Source organism: Lactuca sativa, chromosome 8, assembly GCF_002870075.4.
Source record: "Lactuca sativa cultivar Salinas chromosome 8, Lsat_Salinas_v11, whole genome shotgun sequence".
In the NCBI taxonomy this organism is placed as follows: Eukaryota; Viridiplantae; Streptophyta; class Magnoliopsida; order Asterales; family Asteraceae; genus Lactuca; species Lactuca sativa.
The window spans coordinates 253,951,715-253,975,260 of NC_056630.2; the positions used below are offsets into that span (position 1 = coordinate 253,951,715).

The following is a 23,546-nucleotide window of genomic DNA, read 5'->3' on the forward strand; positions in this document are numbered from 1 at the left end:
CATAATATATAACACCCATAAAAGTTATATAAGCTTTCCTTTTGCACAAATCTTCAATTAGTAATGGGAATATCCAAGGAAACAATTCAACAATAATTAAGCTCAAATGAGTGGTAGCATTTGTAACATATTTATTGTTAGGTGAGTTCTTCTACTGTCACATAAGTTTTTCTTATTGTCACATAAGCTTAGCATGTATTAATTGAAAAAATACAGGAAGTGGTAATATATGATTTTAATAGGTTTTATTTTGAAAAAAAAACAAAAACAAAATAGACATAACTAATCACAACCCAAACTTCTTTCTCTCTCTTCTTGTTGTGGGTGTAGCGATCCTTGGCCGGCGAGCTCCCTGACGTGCGCCAGGAGCAGTGTGTAGCGAGGCTAGCGCGCTATCGAGTCCCTTCTAGCGACCCACTCCCTAAAACTTCAATACCAAAAAAACCCGAGTTTAGTGTCATTTTTTTACAAAATGTGACTTTCGTTGCAACTTCATAAATTTTAAAAAGTTAGTGGTAAAATAACACAAGATAAAAACAAAATCTAATCTAAAACGATCACACCATCTTTGTACGCTTTCATTCACCCTTACCAAACATACGGTTTCTCTAGTCTCCCTACCGTTGCCTCAGCGTCACGTCGAGGGCGAAGGTCTACGCCGGAGCTCCTGCTTCTCCCCTCCTGTATTCTTCCTCCCGATCGTAAGTTTAGGTATTCGTATCGATCCTGTTGATTCTGTACTCGGAGTTAAAGTGACTGTTTGTTAAAATTGTGTTGGGGACTTGACGTATTACGGGGTCTACAACTGCATTTGATTTATCTATTAATCAAAAATTAACATTGGGATAATATCTTGCAGTTTGAGGTTAACGTTTATGTATTAGTCTCTCGAGTGCATTTATGTTCTGTAATTATTAGATTAAACATATTGTGGTTGTATTGCTTTTGTCTTTTATGTTAAGAATTACCATAGCATAAATGAGATCTTAAGCTGCTTCTTTCACTCTTCAACATTGACTAATCGAACTTGTTGCGTCAACTACCTAGCATCAAGAGTCCGTTCACATAGTGTATGTTCTTCATGGATCTTTGACCACCTGTATGTAATATCACACTGGAAGTTACGCATTGAGGTATTAGGATGTATATTTAGAATGCAAATCTGACTTATATATCTTGTTTTAATACAAACTCATTAGGTATTATATTTCATAGTTGAATATGCCTATTTATGATGTTAAAATGCAGGTAAGATATACAATAAGATCATATACTTTATTCCCGAATGAAATTGTTAATTTTTATCTAGGGTCAGTTGCTTGTTTGTGCAAATATGTTTCACCCTTTTCCCAATTTATGCAACAGCTTCATTTTTTAGACAAATATTCTACTCGATTTCATTCTAAGATCAAAATATGCAACATTGTAACTTGCACGACATACCTCATGACGTGCCATCAATTAAATGCTTACTTATGCAACAATATTCACCTTTTTACCAATACATGTTATCTGGCATGAATTATGCAACATATTATTGCAACTGGCATTTATGTTTACATTAGTTAATTGAGAAAGATTTCATTTATAAAAGGTAAAGGCTATTCACTTTGTGCTTCTGTTCTCATTATTGGTATTATTTTTGATTATTTGTTTTCCTTGCTGTTTTATTCAACTGAAACTGTATTGATGAATGATTTGCTTAACTCTTTATATTTTAGATCTTTTTTTTCTCAATGTGTCAGATCTTGAATTCTGAAAACCTTTGGTATTACTGTTTTCTTGCAAACTTTGTCTCCTAAGTTGTTTCTGATACCTTTTTGCAGAATTTATAGGTATGGCTTCCTCTATAGTGAATATGCCATTGAATGTTGGAACAATTAGGGGTTTAGATTGCCGGACTTATGGAAATCTCAAAAATACCCTTCCGATTCAGTCATCACCTTCTACTTTGCCACATAGGCGTATGCTTGTATTAAAGGCTTCAATTAATGATGGACCCATGAAAAAGATGGGTAGGAGTGATGCCGAATGTGAAGCCGCTGTTGTTGCCGGAAACATCCCTGAAGCACCTCCAGTGCCAGCCACTCCTTCATCGCCAGCTGGCACTCCGGTGGTTCCTTCACTTGTAAGTTCTCACCTCAGTTTCACTATTGTCAAACTTATGGATTTGAATTTGTTCAAGGGTTCAATATATAATTGCAAAATGTTATTGATAATTGATGATATTTTGCATCTTTACTCTGTTATAACGAACAAAATAGCTTCCTACTTATTACATTATGTCTCAGAAACCACAGGTTTTGTTGGCAGCTATCTAATATTTAGTTCATGCAATAACTATAAAAAATTGAATTTGATCATGGAAAATGCTAGAGTTCATAATCTTTACTTTTCCTTTTGTGAAATAAATTGGTAGATAAGTTGATTGGTCTTATATTAATAAAGTATTTTAATGGAAAGGGTTAGATTCTAAAATAGCAACATACTTTCATTGATTTGTTTATTACAGAGTCCTATTTTCATACTTTGACAAATCTACCAATTATATCCAAATACAAAGCAATCTTCAGTTTTTCACTGATATAATTAGATAGATCTTAAAGTATAAAGTTCTAATAAGAAATTCATTTTGAAAACATAATGTTATAATTGTGTATACTTTTCAAACTAACATGCTTTAACAAGAAAAAAATTGGAAGTACAATGTTGTGATAGAAAGAAACAAAAGTAGGATGCTATAGTACATGCCTATTTCTTGCATTTAGCCTTTATTGGAAATTTAGTTTCTCTTAATTTTGTTGTACTCTTCCTGACCTTTATTTATTTATTTATTTTCTTTATAATTTATGAAGGATATTAATAGAAGGCCACGTCGTAATCGAAGGTCACCAGTCTTGAGATCTGCATTCCAAGAAACAAGCTTATCCCCTGCAAATTTTGTATACCCTCTTTTTATTCATGAAGGTCAAAATCCTTTTTTCCCCATTAAATAAATGATATCTAAAAAGTATTTGAGAAAATCAGGGCACACTTATAGAAAAGGAAGAAAAACTAAATGAGGAAAACCTCTCTTCCTTTGAATATCTGTATTAACTATTAAGTTGTTCTTTTTGCATTAAGTTTAAAAGAAATGCCAATATGTAGCATACCAGATTATTATTATTATTTCTCCATTAAGTGTTTTATGGATAAGTGTTGTTTGGATAAATGAAACTTAAAAAACATTTGAAAAATAAATGATGAAAATTTGTAAAAAGTTATGACTTAATGTGGAAAGCCTCATTTCATTGACTTTCCGTATTAGATCATTCTTTCTGTATTAAGTAAAGGGTTAATCTCATAAAAGACCTTATATTTTGTGTTTTGACCCTTTTAGCCATTTTTATCTAAAAAAAGTTGTAAAATGTGAGGGTTTTTTTCAGGAAAAACAAAGAAAGTTGAGGGTTTATTTGGAAACATTTAGAATGTTGAGGGTTTTTTCCGGAAAAAAAGACAAAGTTGAGGGTTTTTTTTTTTCTGAAAAAATGAAAAAATATAAGGTCTTTTTCATGAAAAAAATAAAGATGAGGTTTAATCCAAAGACAATACACAAAATATAAGGTCTTTTATGAGATCAACCTTTAAGTAAAAAAGAAATACCCTGATATAGTTCACCACAATAAGTCATGTCTCCATTTATTCCATTGAGTAAAAAAGGAACAAAACCAAAATTTTTCTTATATTTTTTTTATTAATATTTTTATTGCATAATTTCCTCATTCTTCTTTTGGATTTTCAGGCGAAGAGGACACACCAATTGGTGCCATGCCTGGTTGCTATAGGCTTGGATGGAGACATGGGCTTCTAGAAGAGGTCCCTTATCTATTTTATCTCCCACCGAAAAACTGTGCAAAAGACACAAATACCCTCCTCACCCCAATGATCAAATAGCCTTAAGAAGCTTGTGCAGCCTTTAATTATATTATAACATATCTATATCTATTTCATTCTAATTATGAACTATGCAAATTGATATTAATGAAATAATAGCTTTGTGATAACAGTATACTTTGTACAGGTGGCAAAGGCCCGTGATGTTGGGGTCAACAGTATTGTGCTTTTCCCAAAAGTTCCAGATGCATTAAAGGTTGCTATCTATTTTCTTAAATGGGCTAAACAACATATATTTATTATTATTATTATTATTATTATTATTATTATCATTATTAAGACATTGAAAATTTTGAAAAAAAAATGTTACATTATGATTGTGTTTTGCCTCTTTAGACTCCTACAGGAGATGAATCATATAATGATTCCGGATTAGTACCTCGAACAATTAGGTTGCTTAAAGACAAGTACCCTGATCTTGTAAGAATTTACATTCAACCTATTTTCTTTTTAGTTTTTACTAAAAGTAATTATATTTATATATTATATTTATATTTACCTTTTGGTGAAATCATATGGACAGATCATCTACACTGATGTTGCTCTAGACCCGTATTCTTCAGATGGGCATGATGGTATTGTCAGAGAAGATGGTAAGTGTTTCCTTTTGACTTAATAGAGAAAGTTAAGGAAATCAGAAGTCTAAACTTTTTACAAATTTGCCCTCATTTTTCATGTATGTTACATTTCACAGGAGTTATAATGAATGATGAGACTGTGCATCAGTTGTGTAAACAGGCTGTTTCACAGGTATTTTCTTTAATCACCAGACCATTTGAACTTTTGAGTTTTGATTTAATCCATTAAGCCATATATATATATATATATATATATATATATATATATATATATATATATATATATATATATATATATGTGTGTGTTTCTTTTTTGATTTAGTGCAAAAAGAATTACTTAATAGAAAAAGTTTATTTATTTATTTATTTATTTATTTTTTTAAATCTAGGCCCGTGCTGGAGCAGATGTGGTAAGCCCGAGTGACATGATGGATGGGCGTGTAGGGGCAATTCGGTCAGCTCTTGATGCTGAAGGCTTCCAGAATGTTTCTATCATGTCATATACTGCAAAGTAAGTTTTCTAATCTAACCTTATTTATATAGAATTTGATTTCCTCTAAATATTGTCCCAACAAAAACAGGATGAGAAGGGCATTTGCGTCTTTTCTACAACCAAGAGATGGAGAATGACAAGCTTTTCTATGTTTGTTTTTGTTGGCTATAGGTATGCAAGCTCATTTTATGGTCCATTTCGAGAAGCTTTAGACTCAAATCCACGTTTTGGAGACAAGAAAACGTATGTTATGTTTTTCCTTTTTGATTAACTTTTTTTTTAGGGTTAAATGCAAGAAAGAGCAACATAGTTCCATTGATTTGTTTCTTATAGAATCATACTTACAACATTGTACTTTAAAGATCCACCAAAAAGTAATTTTCACTGCTATAATCCGGTAGATTTGTTAAAGTAAATGTCCTAATAAGAAAAAAAAAACATATAATAAGTGCAATGCTATATTTGGGTATTTAGCCCTTTTCTTCTTTATATGATTAAAGTAGTGTATTTATTTATTCTGTGTGGCATTTTTGCAAAAGTTACCAAATGAACCCTGCAAACTATCGAGAAGCGCTGATCGAATTGCGTGCAGATGAGTCTGAAGGGGCCGATATCCTTCTGGTTGGTTTTTTCTTCTGGTTTAAATGCATAAAATAGCAATGCACTTTAATTCACTTGTTTATTATAGAAAGTACATTGGTATTTCTTGCATTTAATTGAGATTGTGTGGCACAGGTAAAACCAGGCTTGCCATACTTAGATGTGATAAGGTTGCTCAGAGACAACTCTCCACTGCCAATCGCTGCATATCAGGTAGTTTTAGTCAGATCCCATGTTTTTCTTTTTTCCGTTAAACGAGGGGGCAAATTTGTAAAATCATATTGTGTTGGTCCTTTTTTTTTTTTTTATAGGTTTCTGGAGAATACTCGATGATAAAAGCAGGGGGTGTTTTAAAAATGATTGATGAGGAAAAAGTAATGCTGGAATCACTCATGTGTCTGAGGCGTGCTGGGGCTGACATCATCCTCACGTATTTTGCATTACAAGCTGCACGATCCTTGTGTGGTGAAAAGTGAAAAGTGAGACAGTGTATCCACCGAGTTTCTTGACAGACGGCTATTCGTAATTCTATTCTGTTTTTTTTATTATTAATTGCTATTATACATCAAAGTAGAGGAGAAGAAAATTTGTGTTTTATTTTATGTTAATGTAGTTATATTACTGTTGTGGTTAGTATATGTTTGTTTAGCTCAAACTGTCTTCATACAATCATCCCATGCAATTTCCACCTCCACCTCCCAACAACAAAATTTGTTTGGACTATTCAACCACACTAGATTGGTATTAGTTTGTGCTTCTTTCCAATCATCATTGTATTGTTTTGTTTTGTTTTCATCATGATGCATGGGTATTGCGTTGTTGTAGAATAATTTTTAATTTGATACGTAATTGTTCGGGTTCGTAACAAGTAGTGTTGGAAATTTTAGAAGAAAAATTTGTGAGTGGGTAAATTAAGCTTCCTTGTACTTAGGTGTGGGAGGAAGAAAGTTTTGTGAGTTTATAAGGTTGCGTTTACTTACGGAAAAACATTTTTCATTTTCCGTTTTTTGTTTTCCCATTTTAGTTCTTGTTTTTCGTTTTCAGTTTTCATTGGAAAGTTTAGAAAACGCGTTTAGTTAAAATTATTCATTATTCATTTTTAATTTTAGAAAATTAGAAAACATGCTTAAATGTGTATTTTTTCTGTCGATTTTCATTTTTAGAAAATGGTAGTAGTGGTAGGGTGGGTGTGGGAAAATTTTCCTAGAAAACTAAAAATAAATTTTCCACAACCAAACTAAAGGTGCATTTGGTTGTGGAAAATTTATTTTCAGTTTTCTAGGAAAATTTTCCAAGAAAAACGGAAATTTTGAAAATGCGTTTGGTTCTTTCAGTTTTCCAAAGTTTTTTAAGAAAATGAAAAATTCCAGTTTTCCAAATTATATGTAAATTAGAAAAGTGATTTTTACAGTTTTCCAAAGTTTTTTAAATTTCTAAGATAGAAAATGAAAACTCTACCTGTTCCAACCAAATGCGTTTTCATTGAAAATTGAAAATGAAAACTCAACCCTATTTTCTGACAACATTTTCATACAAAAGGAAAACAGTTTTCCACAACCAAACGCACTTTAAAAATGTTTCTTGGAAAATTTTCATAGAAAACTGAACATTTTTCTTGGAAAATTTCCTTAGAAAACTGAAATTTTTTCTACAATCAAATGCACCATAAGGCTTTCTTAAACTTAAGCATTTAGAGGGCTTATTGAAAGATAAGGGATGAAACAAGCCTACACACTCGCCTATTTGAACAGAGGATGCGTGGTTCTCAAAATCACATTCAGAGTATTTGCTTTGCTGTAAGGTCCTGAAAAACAGATCTTACCAGTGATCAAATAATCAAACAATCAAAGAGAACAAGAATTGGAGTAGAAGTAAAATAGAAACAAGCTTGCACACACTTTATAACTGAAAAACGTCGGGTACAACTTGTTTACAGTGACCGTGAACTCTCTAGTATCAACAACCAATAATTACCTACACAACCTCTATTTATAGGGGACTTGGGCCGAAAACTAGGTTTACGACCGTAAACACACTACAAGGCCATAAACACCAAAACAACCTACTAAACCACAATAAAGACTCAAATGAACTATTACAATTGAAAGCCTAGACCAAACCACTAACTGGACCCTTCAATCTCCCCCTTGGTTTGGTGCTAGCTTGAGCTCAATCTTTGTCGACCACCATCACGTTTGACTTCCCCATTGCCCCATTCCACATCCGTTTGCTAATGATATCGGCAACCATAGACGTATATTCTTTGGCAGCTGGCTCAAAAATGTCTTCTGCAACCTTGATCTGATGAAGGTTCAACTGATGTATATCCTATTTCCCAAACTGAAGCAAAGCTCTTTTTTCATATAAACGAATGCATCCATTTTCAAGCTTTATGACAACAGAGGCTGTAGTTTCATCAAACACCCAGTAAAGCATGGGCCGTAGAGATCCATCTGAATGATTATGAAGAATAGGAATCTGCTTTACTTGATTGGCAGCAGGCCACATCACAAATCGAATAGGTTGATTGGTTTTGGGATCAAGTACACTTGGGTATAGTTTAATAATCGACTCTGCAGTCTTCATTGAAGGAAAACCCTTAAGCACTTGATCTTCCAAGAAATTCTTGAATTGTGTAGCCTTGGGATTTTGAGAGGGATTCGCAAAAGGAGCCTTTGATAATTCTGAAAGGTCAACCCTGATCCAGGAATGGAAGTCATGAGCATCTTTATACAGTTCTGTGTTGCCACTCTTCTGTCTCACGATCCACATATTTAAAGTGTCGTGAAAGCCCCATGAGATAATCCCTGACCTATCACCGTATACATCTCTAAAGCGATTCTCTCCAAGATCTGTAACAGTGATGTTAGGCTGATCCCCATGAGTATTTTGATCCGAGCTCCTTTTAAACAAAAGTTGACCTTTCTCAGCTGCCTTGGCCAATTTGGCACGTTTCAGAGCTACCACACTTGGAGCTTGAGCTGGTTCCTTATCGAATCGATCCACAACTCGAGGAGTTTGAGCAGATGCAGGAACAATGGGGGCATCTTGATTAGGGATATAAATTCTGGGCTCATCGATAGACGACTTAAACTTATCTCCAAGTTCTTCTTCCAACTTCTTCTTTAAGTCGTAGTAACTTGCAGTGAGAAGACTGAAGTGAGTATGAAGATCAGTAATTTGCTTTGTCTTTAACACCTTGTCTTCTTCAAAATTAACAACTTGAATCTTGAGCTTGGAGTTTTCAGTCAAAAGACCAGTCACCTGAATGTCAAGCTCAATATTCTTCTGATTGAGCACATTTATCTCCGTTTCAAGACCAATAAGCGTGGGATTATCTTCTCTTGAAAGACCTTCTCCAATAGAAATTCCCTTGGCTCGGGAGGAAGGAATTGAGCTTTGTTCTTGAGCCAAATGCATGGCAGGCCTCACAGAGGCAACATCATGATCAGGCCTGGGAGAAAAGAATCCAGCGGGAGTTGAAGAACCACCAGCTTCATAGGTGGTGCTAGGTCCTTCATTGATAGGTCTTGATGAAACAATAGGAGTAGTGGTTGATGGTTATGTTGGGAGACCTTGAAGTATATCAGAATCAAGAATCCCTTGTCTGGGATCACGTCTTCTTCTTTTCAGAGGAGGTTGAGAAGTCTGGGTTGTTGTATGATCACTCTGAAGTGGTTCTGTTTTAGGAGAAACAATGTCAAGGGGATGAATCCCTAACACTGTCTCCATAGGAGTTGTTGTGTCAACCACTTGTTTGGTAGAAAGAGGCGTTGATTCGAGAACATATTCCGTTTCCCGTATCTCCGTTGCTGGATGAGCAACATCATGGACATTGTCAAAAAATATGTCGAGATTCTCTTTTGACAGTAGGTTTGCATTGCTCTCAAGGGTAAATGTAATATCATCCTTGTCATAGCCAGTAAGGTCGAGATCATCAAGAAAGTCGTTTTCACCTTCCATGACTTCTGTCTCATGCTCCATGGTACCTTCACTGTAGTTACTTTGAACATGCACTAATGTCAGATCATGTTCCTCAGCCACAAGTGCATCAGGAACTGTTGTATCTTCTTCTTCACCGTGTTCTGACACCGTGATGACGTCATCATCTAAAATCACTCTCTCTGAAGACGTAGGTTCAGAAGATAACTTGTCAGAAGATCCATGAGACTCGGATGCTTCGTTTAATTTAGCAAATTTTCCAAACTTCACAAGTGGATACTTTCATTGGAATACAACCTTTCCCTTGCGATTCTGCTTGATTAGCTCAACAGTATGTGGACCTAGAGACTTCATGTCTAAGGTATCTCCCTCCTTGACCATCTCCGAGAATTGTATGTCAATGAACCTTTGGATGAACCTAGGATACATTAGGAAAGTATCCCGGGTTATTGCGTTGATGTTTACCACGAATTCGTCTAAGATAAACTTCGAGAAATTGAAGTCTATCCCTATAGCAAGTGAAGCAATGGCTCCCGTATTCCTCAGTGAGATCTCGTCAGCACCAGACCTTCTGCTAGAAATACAGCTCACAAAGACGTGAGCCAAAAATCTATAGTACGGTGGCAGAAGCTTCTTCACAGTAGGAGGAAAATCGCCTTCATAACCCATCTTTTTGTGAATCTTTTGGACATCTTCGATCCCAATCTCAGTAGGAAAACCAGGTTGATCATCAATCAGCAAGGTTTCTCTGATGAATTGTTCAGTTATCTCAATCTTGCATCCCTTCACGAATGCTTCAATAGTAACTGCTCCATCATTATCCTTTTTTATCTTGGCAGTCTTCCAGAATTCGCTGATGCTGTTCTGATAAACGACAGGGTTCATCGAGATAGCAGAGGCTAAGCAGCATTCCCTCAGCTTGTGGATCATCGACTTGAACTCTCCATGAGCAACAGGAGGATCCGCCAGTATAATAGCCAAATTGTGCATGTCCGCAAATTTCAGGTTAGCCATTTGATCTGCACGAAACCGAGCCAAGTAAGAAAACAAAGATATTAGAGCAATTAATGTTTTATGGTTTTCTTATTTAATCAACTTAATTTTTGGCCCCAAAAATAATTTTTACCAAACTGGAGTTTACGTTCAAATTAGGGTTTACGGCCGTAAACTCATGGCCGTAAGCTCATGGCCGCAAACGGAGTTTACAGCCGTAAGCTCCTTGGTCGTAAGCTCCAACCGTAAGCTCTGAAAATCCGTTTTCCTTCGATTGAAGCCCCAATCCCCGTTGATTTCATGAAATAAACACATATTCATGGTCGATTTTGGCTTACCTTTGAAATGAACCGAGCAATTTCACAAAAAAAAACCAATTTTTTTTTTCAAGATGAGAGAGAGTGGGAGAGAGTTTACGGCCGGAAAGAAGAAAATGAGGAGTAGAAGAGTTTTCGGCTGAAAACCCTTGCTTATATACTCTGTTAGTTTTAAGCTGTTATCGACACAGTGTAAGGCACAATCCAAATCCCAAAATTTTTCAAAAATAAAATCTTTTGAGGATTAAAAATTAAAATTAAAATTAACATAAACTAAAACTAAAAATAAAATAAAATTAATTTCCAAAATTTAAGAATTAAGAAAAATTAAAATTTTGATAATTATAAAATAAAAATAAAAATTAAAAATAAAATAAAAATAAAAATAAAATAAAATAAAAACAGACCAAACTTATCTCAACAATCACTGAATATAATTTTGTAACACTGAGATCAAAGTTGTTAGACAGCCCTAATCCACTTGTCGGTACCTCTACCTTCATGTCTATGTCTGGTTGATCGCCGGTATTGTGATCCACTTAAACACGAAAACTTTGTGATGAATTTGGACAAGCTAAGAACGACAAGATATTTTGATCCTATATGCTTAGATAAATTTCCTAGGGACCATTTAGCCGACGACGACCAGGGATATTGTTATCCACCTAAATTGAGCAACGAGATCTACAGACAATCTGTAAATGTTCAATTTTAATTGTACTGGAACATGTTTCCCTCTTCCTAATATGTTCCAGTAATCAAGGACTTCCAGAATACTCCTTACATCGGGTGAGCAGACAATTATTAAGAGAGAAGATAGATTTAGAATGCATATGCTATACACCCAGGTCGGATCTCTTCCAATCACGCAGAGGGTGAAACATATGACTAACTGAAGTTTTTAGAGGGATTGAGAAGAAGAATGATGCATATACTGTACTAGGTCGGATTGAAAGTCACGCAAAGAAGACAATATATGGCTAACAGATAGAAAGAATTGCATAGAGGGAAGATGTAGAGAGATAGAGTTGCATATGTTACAGTCTAGGTCGGATCTCTCGATCACGCAGAGGGAGCAACATATGACTAACAGACAGAAAGAAAGAAAATAATCTTCTACATACCTAATTTATCGGAATTTCCCAGTCACCCTATCAATACCAGAATTAAGAACAAAATCCGCACATCGAGGAAAAGTTAATCTACAGTTCTAGATATGAGTTCTTTTAATGTGACTAGTAGGTTCCCATGTATATCTCCCTACTCAACCTATCCGAGCGTCGTATTGTCAGGCTAAACGGATTTAGCTAGGTAAAGATTTGTCAAGTCTTTGAATTCCTTAAGTTCAACTCTGCCTAGTCAAGTCCATTTAGAATCTTTCGTGCCTACCGGCGCATCGAATCACAGAGCGTAGATGATTTAGTTTTGGTATGTTACGCAGATTTAGATTGCCTGTTATCACTTGATAATATCACTTCCCAACACATCACCTACAAGCAAAACTATTAGCAACATATTTTTGATTTTCTGATTTTTTAATTTTTTGGATTTTTGAAATTTTTGTTTGGTTTTTGTTTATTTCTCCCCCTAAATTTGTGCATGGGTGAGAATGAAATCACTAAAATGCGCAAATTTAAACTAACCTAACCTAAAATAAAAATTTAATCCTCAAAACGGATCATTTTCAAAAATCCCACAAGCACATCAAATTGAGCTTTGTTAAAGGGCTTGGTGAACAGATCCGCCACATTATTAGTAGTGGGAACTTGTTCCAGACGGATGAGCGAAAGCTCATAACAATCTTTGATAAAATGAATTTTGATATCGATATGCTTGGTTTTGGAATGTTAGACAAGATTTTTAGCAATTTGAATCGCAGCCTCATTATCACAGTAGATGGGGGTTTCTAGATAATTCAAACCGTAATCCAACAACTGATGTTGGATCCAGATAACTTGAGAGCAACAAGCAGATGCAACAACGTATTCTGCTTCTGCTGTTGAGGTTGAGACGGTATGCTGTTTCTTGCACTGCCATGACACCAACCTGTCTCCGAGGAATTGACATCCTCCTGATGTAGATTTCCTGTCAAGCTCACAGCCTCCATAATTACTGTCAGTAAAAGCATATAAATCAAATTCTTTATTTTTCGGATACCAAAGACCTAATTTTGGGCTGCCTTTGATATACTGAAAAATTCTTTTGACAGCAATAAGATGTGAAAGTTTAGGATTAGCCTGATAACGTGCGCATTGACAAACTGCAAACATGATGTCTGGACGGCTTGCAGTAAGATACATCAACGATCCGATCATCGATCTGTAGTGTGTCTGATCTACGGATTCGCCATCAGTATTTGGATTCAGCATGGGTCTTTCGGGCATCAGTATCTCGATGCAGGTTTTGCGTCTTGAAACCTGAACTTCTCAAGAATATCCTCCACATACTTAGCTTGATGGAGCAAGATTCCGGTTGAATTTTGTTTGACCTGAAGCCCCAAAAACATGGTCATCTCACCCAACGAACTCATTTCAAACCTCTTTTTCATAACGCCTTCAAACTCTTTGCATAGTTGTGGACTGGTAAACCCGAAGATAATGTCGTCAACGTATATTTGGACTAGAATCTGATCATTACCTACATGCTTGATGAATAAAGTTTGATCGATAGTGCCACGAGAGTATCCATGCTCTCGCAAGTGTTTTGTAAGATTCGCATACCACGCTCGAGGAGCTTGATGTAACCCATACAACGCCTTGTCCAACTTGTAGACATGATTAGGAAACTTCGAGTTAACGAACCCAGGGGGCTTTGATGATGCTCAATGAATTTAGTAGGTACATCCCAACACTTATTCCTTAAGTGTACTAGGATAAACTCCTTAAAATGACCTTTAACAAGGCTTGAACTCATTACTAATGAGTTTGACACTCAGTTGAGTGGACTGACTAAGCTTTCAAAGAAAAAAAATTTCGGGTTGTCACATTAATGTTGCTAGGTCTTTACTTTTTCAGTTTGGTCTTCCTATTAAATATTAGGGATAATCACTTCTTACTTTTATTTTTTGATTAATAGAATGCCAAATTCTGTATTAAACTGATTGTCTTCATATGAATTAGTGTTTAAAAGGACTTCTAAATTTGAATTTCTAAGAGTTTTTGGAAGTTTATGTTTTACTAATAAAGTTAATAAAATTGATAAGTTTTCTGAAAGGGATAAAAATGTATTCCACATGGTTAAGTCTTATTAAAGATTATAAATTGTTAAGTCTTAATTCTAATTCTATTTTTATTTCTAGGTATGTGAAGTTTTATAAATCTATTTTTCCTTTTGTGTTGAAACAACTCTGGATAAAATACCTGATATTTCTAACACACATGACTTTTTTTTCCTGTGATGATTTAAATACATTTGAATATATGAATGATACTATAAATCTTGATGACTAGAGTGTTAACCGCCATTTCAATGGTTCTAGTGTAACTCAATCCCTTGGTGAGATTGTTAGCAGTCTAGTCAGCAACCAGACTGGCAAGGCACATGTGCCTCCAACTGGTGAGTCAATGCCTAGTACATAAGATCAATTTTTATGAGGGAAATAATCACTCTGATTCTTTAATTACTCTTAGTAATTCTTTGCGGTGCTCCATGTCTAGGAGAAAAACCCGAATGCCTGTTAAGTTTAGTGATTATGTTGTTGAAGAAAAAGATAAAAAAGGGATAGAAAAGTTGTTAATTATTATATTCTAAATAATGAAACTATATGTTTTGCCTCAAACTTAAACAAAACTATAGAACCAAGGAATTATGAAGAAACATCTTCTAATCCAAATTAGATAAAGGCCATGAATGATGATATATAGGCTCTTTATAGGAATCATACATGGAACATTACTGAATTATCAAATAATAGAAAAGCCAATAGGTTACAAAAGGTTATAACCAGAGAAAAGGAATTAATTATCAAGACACGTTTTCTCCTGTTGTTAAAATTATGAATGTTCGTATTGTTATTTCTTTGTCTGTCCATAAATCATGGCCTTTGTATCAATTAGATAATAAGAATGCTTTCCTTTATGGCGATCTTTCAGAGGATGTTTATACGACATTGCCTTGAGCATATCACACAAAAAGAGACGTTAGGGTTTGTAAGCTTGTTAAATCATTGTATGGATTGAAGCAAACACCTAGAAAGTGGAATAAGAAGTTATGTTTCTCTTTGTTTAGTTTTTGTTTTCATCAAAGTGATAATGATTATTCATTATTTGTTTGTACAAAAAATCACTCAATTATTATACTTTTAGTGTATGTTGATGATGTAATATTATCTGGTAGTAAAAATAATGAACTGGAAAAGGTAAAAATGTTTCTTAAAACTGAGTTTTTAATTAAGGATATCGGTAAGTTGAGAGGTTTTCTTGGAATAGAAGTAGTAATCAATACAGAAAAATGTGTCTTTCTTAATCAGATGATGTATTGTCTTGAATTGTTACATGAAATTGACATGCTGGGTTGTAAACCAATTAAAACTCCTTTAGAAGCAAATTTTGTTGTCAGTCGTGATTGTGATAAAGATTACTTTCTTGATAATATAACCAAATTTCAAAAGTTGGTTTTAAAATTGATTTATTTAACTAGAACAAGACCATATATTTCTTATTCATTTCAAAATTTAAGTTAGTTCATGCACAAACCTAAAAAATCTCATCTAAATGTTGTCATTAGATTATTAAGGTATCTCAAAGGTAGTCCTGGTAAAGGAGTTGCTATAACAAAATCTAATACTTTTGGGTTAAATGGATTTGTGGATGTTGACTGGGCAAACTGTCTTTCTTCAAGAAGGCCTATTACTAGTTATCTTATTTATATTCGTAATTCAATAGTTTCATGGAAAAGCAAGAAACAGTCAATTGTTTGAAGATCTTCCACTAAGTCTGAATATAAAGCTCTTAGTTCTATTACTTGTGAAAACATTTGGATTTTAAAGGTATTATGTGACTTAGAATTAAAAAGTTAACCCATGTTTATGCTTTTTGTGACAACAAGTGTGTTATCCAATTGGCGTTAAATCATGTGTTTCATAATAAAACAAAAGACTTTGAAGTAGATCTTCATTTTGTTCGTAAAAAGGTATTAAATGGTATTTTAAAAATCATAAAGATTAGCTCTTCAAATCAAAATGCAGATTTGTTGACCAAGTCATTAGTTTTCTCACAACATGATTTTCTCTTAAAGAGAATTGGTTTGATAGATGTACTAATACTATTGGTTTGTTAGGTTTGAGTGGAGGTATTGAAATAATACAATATTTAGTGTTTTAAACTTAACATTCTTTATATTAGTGCATTAGATATGTTTGTTAATGTTTTATTATTGTAGGGGTTTATTTGTAAGTTATTTGGACCGATAATGAAGTAAGTATGTTCAAAGGGTATTAAGTGTAAATCTTGTAATTGTGGTGGGTTGCGGCTCATTTTCATCAAAGACGATGGAATAGCTAGACACCTAGGGGTGTCAATTTATGACACGACATGACAAAAATACACAAAACGAAACGAAATCGGGACGAAATCAAAATTTGAATTCGTGTTCGTGTCGTTTTCGTGTCAAGATTAAAAAACACGATGTCGTGTCATGTCGTGTTCGTGTTCATAAATCGACACGAAATTGACACGATTAAGCATGGGGTTGTCGTGTTTTTCGTGTTTGTCGTTTTTGTCGTGTTATATATCTTTAAGTATGAACGAAATACACTAATAGTTATGTAATATTATATTTGTCGTGTCGTGTCGTGTTGTCGTGTTTTAATTGGTTCGTTTTCGTGTTAATGAAAAAAAACACGACATCGTATCGTGTCGTGTTCGTGTTATACAAAACATTGTCGTATCAGACAAAAACACGACACGACTGCCCGATTTGACAGACACCCAAATCTTTTGATCCATGAGTCGACCCTTGACTCGGGTATTTATATGGAGAATGCGCAACTAGATGGCTTATAAGTCAAGAAACTCTTTACACACACATAGTGATACTCTCTCTTGTATTCTGTTCTTTGTATGTTTCTATTTAATTTGAGTGATTTGTAAGGAGATTAGAATAGGGTTTTGTAGTGAGGTATTGAGTTGTAACATTTTTGTGTATCAACCTAGTTTCTAGTAATTAAGGACACTTTTCAAGTTATAATCTTGTGTGTTTATACATTTTTTAACAATTCTCACATTTACCACTTATAAATAGTAGATAAAACACTTAGATGCTTAAAATCGTATTCAAATAAGTACCAAGGAATAGGAAATCAATAATGTTGGTTCTAATTTACTTACAATTATTAAGGACAAATAAATATAAAACATGGACGATTAAAGATTGAATATTGTATATATTTTAATGATTGAAGAAACAAAGATTTAAGAATTATATTTACTTCATTTTCCAAACTATATTTGTATTTTGTAATTGTAATCAATATTAACATATTTTTTTGTTTTTCTTATTTTTTTTTGTAAAAAATCCATTATCCATGAAAAAAAACTGATACGAACTGATGAAGTTGGCCTGAAACTGGACTGTCGACGTTTCTAAAAGGCCTGAAAAAAATGAAGAAAAACGTGCTGAAACTTTAGTTAGTAGCAGCATTAGGGGAATTTCTCTCAACGAAAAGAGAATTAATAAATAAAAATTTCAATATTGCCTATAAACTGTACAGTTGGGCTTCTCAAATTAAAATAATTGGTACTCTTTTATAATAATGTTGAAGTTATATGTTAAAATTTTACATCTGACGACTGATATATCTAATTAATTATCAAAAATTATACGAGTAATAGGTTTACCCTTACCTGAATCATCATTTCCAATTGCAACCGCAGTTCAAAAATAATGAAAGTAAATTTTAATTATGTCAATAGCAAACAAAAACATTTATCAAGACCTTTCATTCAGTCGTTGGCACTGGTCAATTATGATCAAATGGACTTCCAGCTAGCCACCGCATCCTGCACCACACCCTGCAACACACTCACTGCCACCATAGGCCGTGGTGTCTCCTCCGCCATCATTTTTGTCTTTTGATTCCGCTCCTTCAGCACATGAAAAGATTATGACTGCAAAAAGGACTAATGCAAACATCATTACACCTGCCCAAAAACCAAGTATTGAATCAAGCCCATGGATCCCATTGGTAGTATTCCATCGTTCCCTAGCCATCTCTCTATCTCCACTAACCAAGCTTCTATGGTGTATAGCCCAGGAGCCTAATCTTCTTATAAAATCCCAAAAGCCAATTTGTTTTGCTTCACTTTTGGATTCCAAGAGCCAAATTGATTGCAAAGATCTCTCCAAAAGCCAAAGATCCTTTGGTTGCTTTATAAAGGGCAAGTTTTGGAGCAACGGATAATGATACTTTTGGGTGACGAAATAGTTAGAGTGATAAAAAAACAAGTTATTTTTACGTAAAATATAAAAGAAAATACTGTATAGAAAGACTTTTGCAGAGAAACTTGATATAATGTTGGTGGTAGCACAAAGAATTGCAAGTAGAAGTTGCATCATTTTGCAACAAAAAAGAGATATTGCATGGTGGTTAATGTATCATGGCCACTAGTTCACTTTTTCTATATATGGTGTGAAATTTAATATTTTTTAAATATTAATGGGATATCTAGTTTGACTTTGGCTAAACCTAATCCAAGCTTAACATGAAAAATGCTAATAATCGAATTGTGTTTAATTAAGAATATTTTTAGTGGACGTAATATGAGAAAGGTATGCCCAAATGATGAATATCGCATAGAGAAAAGGTCCGCAATACTTAAATACATGAGACATACAACTATATAAAGCTATGAGGTGTACCCATAACATCATAATACAAAAAAGTTCAACTACATCATCGTCATTTTCCTAGTACTTACTAGTGGAAATAACCACCACCCTAAATATTAATTTAATTTATAAACCATAGAAGATTCCCCGTGTTGCGGGGTTGGAGTGTATTCCTTTGTAAAGTATGTTGTTGAATTGTTAAATTTAATAGTTTAACTTTTTATAAATGTGACTGAGTAATAAGTGTTATTATCTACCACAGTACACTACTCAGCTGATCCCTTAAATATTCTTCCTAATTGTTGTCTGCATTGATTCAATAAACACCTTTAGCCTTCAAATGGAACATAAAATGTATTAATGCAATAAATAGCAACATGCGTCCATTTCTTCCTATCACAACATTATACTTTGGAACATTTATTCAATTATAGATGGTCATCAAAACCCAAATAGAATTATAACAATTTTAATCTTTATCTGTAATCACCATTTTGTCCTTGCGTGCATAGACAACCAAATAGTTAAAAAGTTTGTTGGGAGATAACAAAACAAGTTAAGCACTTCAGACAAATATCAAAACACAAACTTCGGTAAACTCACAAAACTTCTGAAAAACATAAATCAAAAGAATACGATATTTAACATGGTTCGATCAAGGTGACATACGTCCACGGGAGAGAGAGAGAGAGAGAGAGAGAGAGAGAGAGAGAGAGAGAGGATTTTATTAACTTTCTGGAACAATTACAAACACTCAAAATTATAACTCACTTTGAGCTCTCACATAAATCTACCAATTTACAATTATGGGGTATGAGCCTATTTATACTTGAGAGATTAAACCTAAAACCCTAATGGGCCAAGCCCATTGGCCCATAGGCCCATGAATGGTGACAACCAATCACAATCCGCCATGCAACATCTTCTGGAACATTCTTGAGCATCATCATCTTCTAGGCATACTTGGATCAACATGGCACACCAAATGAACCAATATGGCGTATCATGTACCAAGATGGTCCATGATGGCGCAACAGCTTCTTCATGGCATAACAACAACCCTAGATGGTGCAACAGGGATATAAATCGTGCAAGAGCATCAAGTATGACACACAAACATCAATCTTGGAGCAACAACATCACCATGGAGCAACAAGCACATGCATGGCGCAATAAGGCCATGCATAGCGCAACAAGAAGCATCATGTCGCAAGAGGAGAACAAGATGAAGCAAGTGGAAGTGCCATGGCACAAGAGCATCCCTCATGGCCCATCCTTCCAGGTGCTCCAAACCCCCTTGTACATGATCCGTTCCTTTGGTACTTGATCTGTTCCTTTGTCTAATGATCCATTCCTTTCTCAGAAGAGTCGTTCCTTTGTCACATACTCCATGAACCTCAAGTGCTCCATTGAATTCCAAGTGCACCAAATACTCCATGAACATGATCAAAATGCTCCATGTTGGACAAGACTTCACACCCCAATAATCCCCCACTTGAAGGCTTGAACAACTTCATCTATGATTCAAATTTCACCATAACTCAAAGTACTCCCTCTCTTTCTCTCTGCCAAGCCCTTTTCTTCAAAGTTCTGAAATTCCAGTTGAAGCCATGCAAAGCTTCAATTTCTCAGTGGTAACCACCTTGGTGAACATATTAACTGGATTCTTCGTTCCAAAGATTTTCTTCAAGTTTAGAGTTCCTTCATTGATTAACTCTCGAAGGAAATGGTACCTCATTGAATATGTTTCGTTTTACTGTAAAACACTAGATTCTTTGCTAAATGAAGTGCACTTTGGTTGAAAGAGCAACACTCTTTTGTAACCTTGAAATCCAGCTGATTGTTGTACCTCCAATTGTGACCACATAAGTTGTTGTGCTCTTGCCTGAATATGCACATCCACCTAAGTTAACATCACCGAACCCTTCTAAAACTACTCATTTTATTTTGAAACACAAGGATCACTCAGTTGTTCTTTTTTGTTAGATTAGGTGTCTAAGCCTATAAATATAATTGGTATATACTTGACCTGAGAGTAGCATGGTCCATTTAGGTTGCCTTCACCAGAACAATCTGATAGGATGGATATTTGAGAAAGAGTGTATTTATGATTTACTAATATATTATAAGTATAATATATCAATTGAGAAATCATAATATTCAATTAGTATTGATCAAGAGTTAGTTTCGAATTAATTTAGTGATTAAAAGCGACTAATTAAATTAACGGGGACTGATTATGTAAATCAGGGACATATATATTGTTTAGGATATTGATCCATGATGGGCTAAGTTTATGTAAGTATCCATGAAGAGTTAGCCTACATGAGATATGGATCATAACCTAAGTTTATGGATTAGGGTTTACCCATGACTCTTGGAATCCTACACTATATAAATGTTACCCCTTAGCCAAAATCGGTCACCCTAAGTATTCTAAGAGAATCATAACTAATTTTAGAGTTTCTAGCCTCTCTCATAAAGTCCTCCTTTGTTCATGGTGTTTGTGAACCATTTGGCGCATCACACTTGAGGTCCTGCTCTTGAAAGGACAAAAATACAAGCTACAATAAGGAGGTATTCTTCTAACTTGATTTTATGATTTATATGTAATTGTATGCTAGTTGTAGGCTTCATGCTTTGGAAATTTTATTGCATGTATAACTATAGAAAACTTAGATCCAAAGCTATTAGGGTTGTATGTGCACCATAGGAGTGTTATAGTACAGAAAACCCAACAGTGGTATCAGAGCCATGGGTAGTTTTCTCGTTATATAGTTGAATTGTTCATTGTTCAATGTTGAAGCAAACTGAAAATGACCTTCTGCTAGGTTGAACTCGCCGAGTCCATTGATGAACTCGACGAGTTCATGACGAACTCGAGGTGTCCAAAACCTGACTCAACGAGTTTCACTGGCAGATGGCAAATTTTCAGGTTTTTTTGGCCTATATTGGATTAGTATCACTACCACAAACTGTTTTGTATCATAAAATATGTTTTTTTTTCCTGATATGGTAGTGATTATACTCATTCAATGAAAAGATAATTGTCAAAGTTTTACGATAATTGTTGGTTATATGATAAACAAAGTTACATGTAAATTGTTTATTTGATATTATTTTGTTATATGAGTTTAGTTAGATCAATCATGAATTATATGATAATTTTACTTGTTGAAATTGATCTAAATGTTTTAAATGAATTCCATAACTTGTCCTCAAGTTATGGAACACGAAAAGTCTCATCCATTAAAATAACATTAAACTCATAAGTTATGGAAATGAAGAGTTTCAAAACTTGCCCTCAAGTTTTGGAATTTGAGAAGTTTAATTAAAATGTTTTAATTTAAATATTGAATTCTAAAACATCTAGTAATTGAAAGGTTTCAAAAGACTCACCTCTTGGGTTCATAACTTAAAAATTAATTAAATAGTTTTAATTTTGAATTTTTAATAACCTAGATGCTTTGAATAGTTCAATTACACCTTATGGACTTTATTAAATTGATTAAAGTGTTTAATTAAAAGAGTGTTCATAAATTCATAACTATATGGTTTGAATTTAATTATATTAAAAGTCTAGTTTAATTAAAAGATTAAACCACATAGTATTTTAAATGTTTAAAATACACCCTTATACTATATAAAATTAAAAGTATAATCTATTATATATGTATAAGTAAAAGGTCAGTCTTACCGTTAGTAGGTCACATTCATGAAGCCGGTCTATAAGGGGGGTATAAGGTTACTGCCTATAAAATGGTGGTTTAATGGGTGTCCACTCTCACCCACCGGTTCCTTGACTGTTGGAGGGTCGTTAGCCGAACGGGTAAGATAGGACATTAACTCTCATTAAAAGTATAATGAAATACCAAGTAACTAAATATTTTTATAAATTCTCAATCTTAGTTACTTAGGAAAAGTGTGAATTTGGTGCTAACCAATGAAATTGCACTTTGCACCTTGCTAAGTCGTTAGTGGAGCGTGTGTGGTTAACCGACACACTAATCTAGGACTAGCAAGGGTGGCAAAGGGTAACTTGATGTTAATCAAGGATTAATGGAGCATGTGTGGTTAACTGGCACATTGATTGGATGATTTGTAACATTAAGTGTACCAAACTAATTTGCATGGTTATTCACACCTTGTTTGTGATCCTCGGCATCCCGGTCACAAACTTGAAGGGCATAATCGAGATTTAAACAGGCCATTGAAAAGTTCAATAAATCTCAAAGAATCTAGGAATTTTAATTCCTTTATAAAATTCATTTTCGTTTTTCATGGCGGAAAGTGGTAAATTGTCATTTACCTACCTTCAAATATTTTGCAATTGGATTACGACATCCCTCTTCTGAATTGTAGAATATTGTGTTGGGTCCTAGCCTTAATATTTTATTTGGGTGTTATATTAAGGACTTAAATCTACTAAACTTGAATTTCTCCCTTATAGATGTCTAGTGTTAACAACTATGGTCCTCCCTAACCATTTGGAAAAAGCTTTCCTCATGAAGATGAAGTTCCCAGAAATCATACTTCACTTCGTCCACCTCCACCAATAATTCTCTCTAACCCACTAGTTCAAAGACTTTAAAAGTTCAAGGTCACTCAATCCCTATTTGCTAGCAAACACGAAGATGGAAGGTCTGTGTGCACATGTCTTGGAGATGAAGTCACATATTGATAGGCTAGGAATGTTAGGAGTCGTTGTGTTGAGGAAGTTGGCTGTTGACTGGGTTCTTCAATCACTTCTTGAGTCATATGGTGAGTTCATTAAAGATTACTATATGAAAGACAACGACATATCTCTTATCGATCTTCCATATTTGCTAATTGTTGCTGAATCAGCAATGATTTGGCGCACTA

General features: G+C 34.3%; 1 protein-coding gene and 1 long non-coding RNA gene across 3 annotated transcripts; one reads left to right on the top strand and one right to left on the bottom strand.

Annotated features, from left to right (window-relative positions):
• The first annotated feature begins 542 nt into the window (after nt 1–542).
• LOC111890402 (delta-aminolevulinic acid dehydratase, chloroplastic) lies at nt 543–6,259 on the top strand. 2 transcript variants are annotated; one of them, XM_023886523.3, is made up of 13 exons: nt 543–701; nt 1,827–2,128; nt 2,856–2,967; nt 3,782–3,855; nt 4,061–4,129; nt 4,270–4,353; nt 4,457–4,526; nt 4,628–4,683; nt 4,901–5,022; nt 5,176–5,247; nt 5,544–5,625; nt 5,740–5,817; nt 5,916–6,259. In XM_023886523.3, exons 2-13 carry the CDS (start codon nt 1,838–1,840, stop codon nt 6,078–6,080), a joined length of 1,275 nt encoding a protein of 424 aa, XP_023742291.2. In that variant the 5' UTR covers nt 543–701; nt 1,827–1,837; the 3' UTR covers nt 6,081–6,259. The 2 variants fall into 2 exon arrangements, with proteins under 2 accessions (XP_023742291.2, XP_023742290.2); XM_023886522.3 differs by having other exon boundaries at nt 552–711.
• Nucleotides 6,260–17,096: 10,837 nt separating this feature from the next.
• LOC122195753 (uncharacterized) lies at nt 17,097–18,392 on the bottom strand. The gene is made up of 2 exons (XR_006186452.2): nt 17,791–18,392; nt 17,097–17,446 (listed from the first exon to the last, which is right to left on the bottom strand). It is a non-coding gene; the product is annotated as an uncharacterized LOC122195753 (long non-coding RNA).
• Nucleotides 18,393–23,546: the final 5,154 nt, after the last annotated feature.